This window comes from Pristiophorus japonicus, chromosome 6, assembly GCF_044704955.1.
Source record: "Pristiophorus japonicus isolate sPriJap1 chromosome 6, sPriJap1.hap1, whole genome shotgun sequence".
NCBI lineage: Eukaryota > Metazoa > Chordata > Chondrichthyes > Pristiophoridae > Pristiophorus > Pristiophorus japonicus.
In genome coordinates this window covers 101,817,466-101,829,829 of record NC_091982.1, presented here as the reverse complement: position 1 = coordinate 101,829,829, position 12,364 = coordinate 101,817,466, and the positions used below count along the sequence as shown (strand labels likewise).

General features: G+C 44.4%; 1 protein-coding gene across 10 annotated transcripts in view; it reads left to right on the top strand.

Moving 5' to 3' along the window:
• Window positions 1-12,364, top strand: part of elf1 (E74-like ETS transcription factor 1) — a 272,982-nt gene that overhangs the window by 249,650 nt on the left and 10,968 nt on the right. For 8 of the 10 annotated variants that reach the window (XM_070883077.1, XM_070883068.1, XM_070883070.1 and 5 more), the window contains 3 exons: window positions 5,938-6,045; window positions 6,518-6,697; window positions 7,605-7,688. In XM_070883077.1, the coding sequence (XP_070739178.1) occupies window positions 6,006-6,045; window positions 6,518-6,697; window positions 7,605-7,688 (304 nt within the window). In that variant the 5' untranslated portion in view covers window positions 5,938-6,005. The remainder of the gene's footprint in view (window positions 1-5,937; window positions 6,046-6,517; window positions 6,698-7,604; window positions 7,689-12,364) is intronic. The other 2 variants (XM_070883074.1, XM_070883075.1) reach the window with 2 other exon arrangements.

The window sequence follows — 12,364 nt, the reverse complement described above, 5'->3', positions numbered from 1 at the left end:
GCAATAAAACTGAATTTGGCAGTTTGAGCCTGCACCTAACACCTGGCGGTAAAATCAGGCCTCAAAAAACAGTGGTACCAAATTTTGACCCCCGAGTGTTTGATTCATGGGAATAAAACCTTATTGACTCTCTTAGAAACATTGTGATTGATGGGCTTATCAGGCTGTGAAAATGTTGGCATTTGCTGTGTATAGTGGTAGCTTGGTAAGGTTCAGTAATGAGGAAGCAGTGTGGCTCGGTGAGTTCTGAAAGTTCACGGCACTGGTAGTTTGTCAGCAATCTATATTTCCATGGTGGAAGTCCGATTGCAAGTTCAGCTACAATGACTAACCTAGTGTCCAATAAGTTAGCCACGAGCCCAGCCCGATATATGCTATAGATGAAAATTGACTCGACACCATCCCCCAGGACACTTTAACCACCAACTTTAGCATTGCAAACCAGTTCAGTGTGATGCTAAAGTTGATGTACGATGAAGGATCCTCACTGGTTTGACGTTCTTGCAGTTTGAATGAAGGAAATCATGGTATCTCAAAATGCTATCTGTGTCTCAAGCACAAGCTATCGGAGGAAGCAGATGGGGCTTGTCTCGGTGATATCTAGTAAGAATCCCCAATGTTTCGGTGCTGGAATAATGATGTCTACAAGAGTTATTTGTGTTTCTAATTTGAAATGTAATGCATTCATTTCACACAAGATTGGCCTTTTAAACTCTGAACTGGTCACCTTGATATTTGCAGTAGACTGTAGTCTTGATAAAATAAATTGAGAACACTGCTGCAGTTTCCAATTTTTGGAAGTATTCTGCAGAGCCTGGCTAGATTGTAAAAGGAGTGATTGTCCCGTCTCTCTTCCCCCCCCCCCCCCCCCCCCCCACACACACACACACACTAAGCAAGAACTGCACACTGTGCATCAACAGAGAGTCGTGCAACTTTGTAAGCTGGTCGATGGATTTCCTGATTAAGATGGCTGTAACGTAGCAGCCATGGGCTGGCAGGCTGGAGATTGATGTTGCAGTTGGGAAGGGGCAAACCAATCGACAGTGATGCTTAGTTCCAGCACATTGCAATTGTATCCACTAGATTTCCTATAATTTCCCATTAGCAATATGGGCTGTAGTTAATATTGATCTGAGCCAGTTTGACAGTAATACCCTGTCTATAATACGCTAATCTTACACGATTTAAAGAGACTTATACCTATTCCATCTTGGACAATTTTGAATGGCAGACTTGGAGTGCAGTTACATTAAGATAAAGTTACCAATTTTTCAATGCAGCTGGTTGAAGTCTAATTGATGATCCACTAATGGTCTGGATACTCTGGACAAGGCAATATTAAAAGCTAGCAATCTAGCTGCAGTGTTTGGAGAAGGATAAGGAGAGAGATGGTATCTGAATCTTCCTGGAGGAACCTGCATATTGTATAATCAAGATTGAGAACTCATATCAACTTTAGTATCCAAACTACCAGAAGCAAATATGTCATTTATTTTCTGTAAAAATAATTTTGCCACACATTTGAGTTATTTCATACATTTCATACTTACATTTAAATAATCCTAGTTTTCAAGAGTCAGTGGAAGACATTAGATCAATAAATGGATGTGATATTTATGTAGAAATATAAATATCATCATCATCATAGGCAGTCCCTCGGAATCGAGGAAGACTTGCTTCCACTCTTAGCATGAGTTCTTAGGTGGTTGTACAGTCCAATACGAGAACCACAGTCTCTGTCACAGGTGGGACAGACACTGGTTGAAGGAATGGTGGGCAGGGAGCTACACGCTTTTTCCGCTGCCTGCGCTTGATTTCTGCATGCTCTCGGCGACGAGACCCGAGGAGCTCAGCGACCTCCCGGATGCACTTCCTCCACTTGGGGCGGTCTTTGGCCAGGGACTCCCAGGTGTCAGTGGGGATGTTGTACTTTATTAGGGGGGCTTTGAGGGTGTCCTTGCAACATTTCCGCTGCCCAGCTTTGGCTTGTTTGCCGTGGACGAGTTCCGAGTAGAGCACTTGCTTTGGGAGTCTCGTGTCTGGCATGTGAACTATGTGGCCTGCCCAGCGGAGCTGATCAAGTGTGGTCAATGCTTCAATATTATATATTTCAATTGTATATTGAACATGGTGCATGGGGTGCACATTTCATTGAAAACATATTGGGGGGAAAATTGCGGTCGGAGATTTCCTTCGGACAAACGACTCCGACCACCAATCACTATGGAGTATTCTCATTGATGATGGGAACTCCGTTTGTACGAGCTCCCATTACTATCAATGAGAATAACCCCCTAAAACAAGAAACACAGCACAATAAATTTAAAAAAAACACCTCACATATTTAAAATGATTTGAAATTGAATGTACTTAGAAAAAAAAAAGTTTTTTGAATTTTTTTTTTGTGTTTTATTAGGGTTAAAAATAAACTTGCCTTAATGGACATGGTTTTAATGTAAAAATGAATGATTCAGTTATATCTTTCTATGTTTTAAAAGTGTTACGCTGGTAAAAGTAAGCTCTGCGCCTGCTTTTACCAGGTGTAATAGTTTGAAGGACATTCGCTGGGCTGAGTTGGGCAAATAGCCCAACCTTTCCACGCGGACGTTCTTCCTGCGGGAATGCAGAGGATCTGTCAAGAAATTTTGACATCGGAAAAGCCAGTTCTCGGCTCATGTACGTCGGCGCAACTGGCGAGGCCGCAATGTTTGGCCTATTGTAAGTGCAGGTGCGATGTCCAAAGTCCAGAGTTCTGGAATCCGGACACCGGGCTGATCTATGGCGGGGTCATCCAGAAACCGGAAAATGTTCCGAAATCTGGACTCCCTCGGCGGCCCAGCCTCATCCCGGCTTCCGACCTCCTCCCGCCTTGGCCCGACCTCGCCTGGCCTACCCCCACCGCCCGACCTCCCCCGGCCCCGACCGACCCTCCCCCCCCCCCCCACCCCCCGGCCCCGACCCCGACCAACCCTCCCCCCCACCCCCCCAGACCTCTGGCATCCCGACCGATCTCCCCTCCCTCCCTCCCCCACTTACCTTCCTCGGCACAGGCAAAGACGTTCCGAAATCCGGAAATATCAGGAACGGTCTTGATCCAGAGGTTTCCGGATTTCGGATGTCACACCTGTACCAGCAGTACCTGTTATTCCTGTAGGTGGAGCTGTGCTAGGCATTTGCAGTATTACTGCCTGTGCATTACAAAGAACTGCTATTTTGTCGTGACAGTATATTACCCTGTGATTGTTTAATCTGGCCATCCGGTTCCTGTGTGCATCAAAATTTTATTCGCCATTTTCTCCTCAGGAACTGAAAATTCTATGTCCAGAGTAAGGATGGCCAGATTAAACAATCAAAAATATCTTTAGCAATAACATGATTACATTTAACTATTGAATTGTTTTGTGTCTTTGGAATGTTTATTTAAATGCCTCAGCTTCTCCAAAAGTATGGGCTTAATATTTTGACCCAGAATTATAAGTGTGAGCTGAATTTGGATTGTACAATGTAGCTAATTTCCCAGTGTGTATCTATATAATTATATCACCTGTACTGCTGGAATATTTGTCTTTAGATCCTAGCACCTTCTGCCCAGTAGATTTTCTTCAGATGATTTTGTTTTAAGAGAGGCTGCGTGTGAATATGTAAGAGAATAATAAGTGTTCTTGTGATGCATTAAAATGTACTAAACTGAGGTGGGGGCTGGGGGGGGGAGGGAGAGAGAGAGAGAGACTGGATTCAGAGTGAAGAGAGAGTTTTTATTTAATGTTGCTGCAATTTTCAGAAAGAGTTGAATTTTGAAGCCAAGTAATTATTTCTGCCTGTGTTTTGTTGACGGAAAAGGTCAAAGATATATTAAAAACTATACATCAGCACTCCAGACTTATCGCTAGCCAATGTGAATCTCTCTCATATTTAATGCTGGGGCCAGATTGCCTGTAGCTTCTTAACTGACATTCCCACAGACACGACCAGGATTCTGATCTGCAACCTGTCCTATAACTGGCCGAGGCATTGATGTGAAGGAATGCGGAACATTTGCCTTTTAGCCTTAAAGGGACATACACCTACAGTTTAGTAGCAGAATAATACCTTGTTTTACATTTAATAATGTTGCTGTCCTAAGATAGATCATCAAAGACGATTTGCTTACAGAATGTAAAAGAGTTGAGTCTAGAATAAGTCACACTTCAGACTCAAAAGTGAAAGGCAGTCATCCAAGGTGTTTGTTTTTTCTCCTGACCTGGAGCAAGAAATTTACAAGTGTGCATCACTCTGCAAACCTCCTTCACCAACAATTAACCTCCGGATTTACAGCTCCATGACTCTGTGGTCTATAAAACATAGCCTCACAACAGCACAGTAATATGTTGTTGATGCAAAATAGCTTGTCATCTGATATACAATAAAAGAAAGACTTGCATTTATATAGCGCCTTTCACAACCTCAGGACGTCCCAATGCGCTTTTACAGCAAATGAAGTACTTTGAAAGTACACTGTTGCAATGTAGGAAATGCAGCAGCCACTTTGTGCACTGCAAGCTTCTACAAACAGCAATGTGATAATGACCAGATAACCTGTTTTAGTGATGTTGATTGAGGGATAAATATTGACCAGGACGCCAAGGCGAACCCCACTGCTCTTCTTCGAAATAGTGCCATGGGGTCTTTTGCGTCCAGCTGAGAGAGCAGATGGGGCCTCAGTTTAACATCTCATCCGAAAGACAGCACCTTCGACAGTGCAACACTCCCTCAGCACTGCACTGGAGAGTCAGCCTAGATTTTCGTGCTCAAGTCTCTGGAGTGGGACTTGAACCCACAACCTTCTGGCTCCGAGGCGAGAGTGCTACCCACTGAGCCACAGCTGACACATTGTCATGGGAGGTCTATCAATATTTTGAGGGTTATACTCTTTCAGGTTTGCCCCCTTTTAAATGGCAATTTGTTTTTCTCTATATGTGATCTCCCAGGAGACATGTGCTAACAGCTTGCTATTGTATGGAATGTTCCAGCACTGTGATACATTCCTCCACATTTCTACTGACTGCAGTGGGTATAGTTCTGGTTTAAGTTCCAGTCAGCAAGCTTCCACAGTATTGAATCACGACACAGGTCAAAACTTCAAAACCATTTCACAGCCAGGATCTGTGGCATACGCATACAACAACATCAAACAAAATACCGAGTGCTTTTGTAGAAGTTCCAGCTGTGACGCAGCATCTGATCAGATTCACAGGTGGAAATGTAAACCCTAAATCCAGTGCCCATTTTATATTTGGTAACTCGATGCATGTGCCTGTCGACTGTTGCCAGGGAACCTGAGGGTAGTGGGATCTGCCGTCTTGCTCTTCAGTTAGCTGATTCTCCTCGGCTGCCTGGTGCAGTGCAAGAGAGACGGGGTCTGGTGTTAATATTTGAACAGCCTCAGCTACTGGTTGAGTCATTACTTTTGTTTTTCTGGCTCTTTGCAGCTTTTGCAGATTGCTGCCAGGGCTCGAACACTAGCAGAGATGTCAGTGTTGCTGCCAAATCACAGGGAGCAGTGATTAGTTGGCATCCCCATCTTACCCTAGAGGGTTCGTGAGGAAACACTCATTTAGGTTTGATTGCCCTCTCGGTGCTCATACAATGCAAGCGCTATATTGTCGATAGCGGTTGCAATGTTTGTTGTTTCTTATTTTAACATGCCAATTATGCTGCTATTTTTTGTGCATCTAATTTTTTTTTATACTCTTCCCGAGCAATTCATCAATCCCAATTTGTTGCTGGAATTGTCTGGCCTGTTTTGGTCCTGAAAGGATTGACGCTGCATGTGGATATCTTTGTTTTCACCATGGGACCTGTTTATGGCATGTTTGTCTTATTGTGCAGCATCCCTGTAGATTACAAATCTTTGGCCTTTGCTAATCTGTTTTGGTGGCTCTCTCTGGCCCACAGTGGAAGCTTCATGTCAGGATGAAGATGAAACGCTGGAGACCATCGAGGCTGCTGAAGCACTTCTCAACATGGAATCCCCAAATGCGATCTTGGACGAAAAGCGAATGTGTGAGTATTGGTCGCAGATACACTTTCCTTTCCTTGACACTTGCTATTTTCCTTTTCGCTCCTCATCCTGCCTGATGTAATTGTTTGGTGTGCATCTGTCCTAAAGTAGAATAAGTGTAGACTGCACTTTGACCTGAAACCCAATGTCTCGTATTAGATAAATTCTTTTGGTTTCATAAAATAGCATCAATTGTATGAAGGAAAGTTGCTGGAGCAGTTGTCACAATGAAGGAAAAGTAAAATACTGACTGACAGAAAATGTCCAGGCGTTACGATGAAGTGCAGTATGCACACTGTGTGAAGAAACCTCCATGTTGATCTGTCAGCAGCACTGTCACATTGGCGCCAAGCACTCAGCATGTTCTACTTGTGAAAACGAAATCCTCAAACCAATATCTTGTCAACAAAACCTTGAAAAGTTAATTTTTCCCTCTTTCTTTCCTCTTCTCCTCTCTCCTAAATCCCTGTTTAGTTCACGGATTTTCACATTCTCTGGATGGAGACATCACTGCGTCAGTTCCTCAAGTATCTGTCACGTTAGATAAGGTCCCAGAGGTAGTCAGCAGGCCTTCAGCTGAGAAGGCAGGCGATGAAGAAGATTCTGCGGATGAGTCACCCAGAAAAAATGTACTTAAACCGAGGAAAAAGAAAGGTAAATCCTAGATCAGCGGACTGTGTTAGTGGGGAAAGCAAAGTAACCAAAGGTGTTCAAGAGCATATTGCGAGGATACTTGTAATCCAGATTTATTTTACCTCATAAGTTTTTGTTACATAATTGCACATTTGATAAGGCAAATCTGTTGGCTTGTTGAGCACTTTAAAGTATATCTGAATTTTGTTTGAAGTCATCTTCTTGGTGCTGATTTTTTTTGTGCTGAGGTAGTCTGCGAATTTCTGAGTGATTGGGGCATTCTGCACCTTGCTTATATGTACCAGTTTTAAGTCAACACTCTCTTGACCTTTCCTTATCACGGTTAAAGGATGTGCATTTATGTTGTGTATCCAATACATAAATATGTTTTCAGAAGGCCGATCAAGTTGATCTGAATGACATTTGTGGATGGTCCTTTGTTGTGTGTTTTAGTTTGCATCGTGTGGAGTATAACTCCTTTTAAAAGACTGAAGTTAGACTGCACTGGGAGCAAACTCAAACCAGCAATCGATGGCCTCCCACACCTTGGGGCGTTAATGCATTCAGTAGTTCTAATAACAGTTTTGCATTGATGTGCACCCAAACACATCTATCAGCCAAGCCACTTTCCACTCAGTCCAGTCATAAAAGATTTTCAGTCCTGGAACAAAAAGGTTCCCTGATTATTTGTGCCTCTTTAAAAAGTCAGGACCATTTCTGCAGTCAAAATTCTATCGACTGTGAACTTGTATTTGCCTAGACCATTTCCGCAAATGGCATTGACATTGGCTGTTATCAGTGACAGACACACAAGCACACACATGATACTGTGGCCAGTATGTGTGCTGGTGCATGCTGTAGTTTAGATAGCAGTGTTAATCAGAGCGTACCATGTGCGTGCACTGAGTGACGCAATTTGATTTTCCAGGTCGGAAGATGAAACCTGCTCGCCCATCTTCGCCTGTCACAACTCCACACTTTCCAATTAAAAAGAAAAGTAAGGATGGAAAAGGTAAATATCATTACCGGGACAGCTTGACAGTTGTGCAAACATTGTGATTTATCTTTCAGTGGCTTTTTGTATCATCAGCAAAATAATGTTGTGATAACACTGAACGATGGGTCTGCTGACGACACACAAAAAAAATGTTTTTCTTTTTTGTAGCATTTGCCACTTGCTCCCCTTTCTCTTTTCTCCCCCTGCCCCAGAATTTGTCTTTTATCAGTTTTAAATCCCACAGCCCACATTTACTGGCAGTTTCTGCAGAACCAGAAAGGAATACCGAATGGCCAACCAACCCCACTGCTGTGGAAGGGTCTGGGATATTTTTATGAACGAGGATCTAAGAAACTAAGATCTAAAAAAATCTCTTCTCTTGCTGTATAATGGTGCAATGAGTAATGGTTCTTTTGAGTATACAACAGGTATAGTTCCAACAAAGAATTGCTAAATTATGTTCTGCAGCAGAATTTGTTGTCGTGTTATTTCCCCCCCCCCCGCCCCTCATTTTTACTCTGCATGTGGACATGCTCTATCCTTGTTCTGGGAGTGATGCTTACTGGTACTGGTTATCCAAAATGGGGAAATTTTCCATTCTTTATCCTTTCATCACTCACATTATGTCCACCAAAAAATATGTAACTCTTTTAATTCAGTGTTCTCTAAATAGCTGCTGTGATAGTGGATTAGTTGGCACAATACATTGGTACGCTGCCTCCTGTGGTGTATGCTAATATGGGCTTAGAATCATGGAATAGTATAAAATAGTGAAGCACAGAAGGAAGCCAATTCAACAATATATTGACTGGAATAACAATAGGATAGCTTACTGATCTTTCTCGAGCCGCTTTGAGGAGTCGTCAAGCAGAGGCAAGATATTTCCCCACATGGGGGAAGAAAGACAGCTGGTGTACTGGGGAAAGCCCTGGTTGTGTTTCTGCAGCATCTGACCATTATGGATCAGCGTTATTGGAGACCAAGGGACAAGCTGCCTGCCAGCAACATTCCCTATAAACTGCGCGGCCGCACAACTCTCTGCTGGTCCTGCGCAGTCCAGTACCGGCTATTGCAATGTTAAAATTCGTGCATGCGCTGAACTGTGAATGGGCCATGAAACCCCTTAAAGGGGCTACACACCCAAAGCAAAGTACGGGGAACATTGCCTGCCAGTACTCTTGAGCTAGGAATATTACAGTTGTGGCAAAAGAGGAAATTAAGGGCTGGAATTTCATCATCTTTCTGCCCATTTACCACCAAATTTACTGCCAGTGGTAAATTCATCACTGATTACCACCGAAATACCGCCGATTTAATAATTTACCACCGGCACTAAATTCATCAGAGATTATCCGCCAACGGTAAAAAAAAATACTGCTGGTCTCATTTTTTAACCGTTTTTATGACGACAATCGGTGTGCAACTCCGAAATACTGCTGAAAATTACCGCCGGCGGAAAATTTATCAATACCACCATTTTTACCACCGTGAAAACTTTAGTCTTACCTGCTCGGGCCTAGTGGTAATGCCGCCACTTTATAAAAAAAAACGGAGCTGCAGTTCATTCCATCTGAGAAGGCTGAATTTTACAGAGTTTGTGAGTTCAGAGTTTGATTGTAAGGTTTTTTGAGGACATTGGAGGGTATTTAAAGAAATGGGGCAAATAATATCTCTTCCAATATTGCTGACAACTTATCTTATGCAGAATAGAGCTGGAAGAAGGTTTATTCGAGCATTATGAGCCTAATCAAAGAGCTCACAGACTTATGAGGAGAGGGAGGCCTTACCCCCAACGACTTTTCAGGGAGAAGCGCTCATCATACCTGCACCTGTCTGAGTTGACGCACGTTGCATTAGAAGGCTGTACTTTTGAAACGAGGTGGTCACAGAGATAAGCCAGCTCATAAAGGCAGACCTGCAGCCCACCAGCACCAACAGGACAGCACTGACCGTCAAGGTGACTGTGGCACTTGCCTTCCATGCCTCCGGCTCCTTTCAGGCATCAGCTGGGGACATATGTTGCATCTCGTAGCACGCTACACATTGCTGCATTTGCAAGATGGTTACTGCACTGTTAACATGCAGGATGGACTTTATAAACTTCCCAATGACAAGGGAGGCACAGAGGGCTTTGGGTTTTGCACGAATTGCTGGCTTCCCCAAGGTTCAGGGTGCCATTGACTGTATGCACATCGCCTTGCAAGCACCTTTACAGGAGCCAGAGGCTTACCAAAACTGATGGGGATTCCACTCCCTGAACGTGCATCATCATCATAGGCAGTCCCTCGAAATTGAGGCAGACTTGCGCCCACTCTAAAAGTGAGTTCTTAGGTGACTGTACAGTCTAATACGGGAATTACATTCTCTATCGCAGGTGGGACAGACAGTGGTTGAAGGAAAGAGTGAGTGGGGAGTCTGGTTTGCCGCACGCTCCTTCCGCTGTTTGCGCTTGGTTTCTGCATGCTCTCGACGCCAAACGTGCAGGCTGTCTGCGACCCTACTCAGCACATCATGGCAGTCAATGCCCAGTTTCCAGGGAGCATCCATGATGCTTTCATCTTGCGTGAGAGCACTGCCTCTGACCTGTAAGTGCCAGCCACAAGGTCACAGCTGGATGCTTGGGGACAAAGGTTACGGCCTTGCCACCTGGCTCATGGCCCCTCTCCGAAACCCTCAGACAGAAGCTGAGCATCGCCACAATGACAGCCATATAGCTACATGCAATATCGTCAAAGGCAATTGGAGTGCTCAAGCAGCGATGCCTGGACCACTCTGGAGGTTCGCCGCAATACTCCCCTCAGCAGGTCTCTGAGTTCATTGTGGTGTGCTTCATGCTATACAACTTAGCCATCATGAGGGGACAGGATTTTCCACTGGTGACTGCAGGACCAGCTCAGGAGAGAGGGGAGGAGGACGAGGAGCCTGGCGATGAACCCATGCCATCGCACTCTTCCCCCCCCGCCCCAAACACCATAGGGGAAGCCTCGTGGAGATTTCGCAACTGCAGAAGTGTTATGTCAGCAGCTCATAAATCAATGCTTTGCTGGAACAGTGAGAGTTATGTTTCACCTTTGCCTGCCCACTCTATCGAACCATGTTGACTGTTAACCCTCATTTTCTAAAAGTGAGACACTCTACAAGAATGGTTTAAGTTGAACAAAAAGATTTATAAAAAGTGTTAAATTCTGGAAACTTTGAAAACTTTAACAGTAAATACATTTTTTCTGCTCAACAAATTTGTAAATAGTAAAATTTTTGAAAGAACAACAACAAGAAAAGTAACGATATCCACGAGGGCCTTGACGTTCCGGGTCCCGAACTTCTGTTAACGGAGTGGAAGATGCTTGTGCGTGAGTTCTTTTAACATGGGGTGGCCATTGCACACCGGCAACCACACAGGCTCAGCTGAGCAAGGTCTTGGTCCAGTGGCAAGGGGCTCCAAGACGACTGGAGACTAGGCACTGCTGTATAATCCTAATAGCCTATGGCGAGATGTTGGCCGCAAGCTCGGCGCCGATTAGCACCCTTGATGTTAGGTGGCCCGAGGCTTGGTTGGGGGCAGGCATTAGGGAGGTCAGCTGTCTGCTGGAGTTCCGGGTGGGAGCTCAGCAAGGAGTGGGAGGATGGAAGAGTCATAGCTGTGATGCTTGCTAGTGGAAGAGGCCAGGTCGCAAGTGGGGAAGGAGGAGTTCAGCCGTCGATGATATAACAACATAATAACAGCAACAACCAACCAGATCCACTACATGACATTACATTACATGACCCCAACACAGCTCGGGGATTTTGCAGGACTTGCCCTTAGCTGAAGTTGTCGGATCAGCACCACCACAGGTAGCCGTTCTATTGTGGGCACCCACCAAGGCTGCCGCCTGTTCCTCCACCTCTGTTAATTGCTGAATTTTGGGTGGACCACACGCTGTGCGTCGTTGCTCTGCGTGATTGTTTGACAGTTTCCTTTTCAAAAATGACAAGCAATGCTTAACTGAATTGCCCTTCTGCTCTTGTGGCACACACACACAGCCATCAAAGCACTAGTCACATATCGTGTGCATTTAATACAGCCCTTTGTTTAATGGCCCATTAAGCTGCACGTGGTTCACGGGGAAGACATCGAAGTGCAGAAGCATCTTTTAAGATCTCAGAAAACCTTATTAATAAGATCATTCATGGCAAATAAGATGCAACACTAAGCCTACCTACATCAACATGTGTCAGATTTACATTGTAAATAATCAAGGAGCGCATGAATAAAAATATTACTTGCTCTCACGGATGCAACTAGGTCAGTCCACCTTTTCCTGCACTGCTGGGCCCCCCCGCTGTATGTGATCGACTGAGGGCACCCCCTCAGATACTGCACTCCAGATTCTCTTGCATACAGCTTGTGGGGGGCGGGGGGGGGGGGGGGGGTTCACGCCCACCCCTGGACAATTGTCCCATCTAGTCTCCACTTCTGCAACTAGTGCCTCTTGAGCATCCAGACTGAATTTATGTGCCATCTGCCTGCCTAACTCTGGTTGCTGCATTTTTATCCTTTTTGTGATATTATATTATCCTATTATCCACTTTTATGTGCTTTTATCTCTCTCTCTCACTCTCTCTCTCACTCTCTCTCTTTCTCTCTCTCTTTCAATCTGCTATTATGTGCTATTATATATCACCTATCTCCTTTGGCAAGCTCTCTCTAT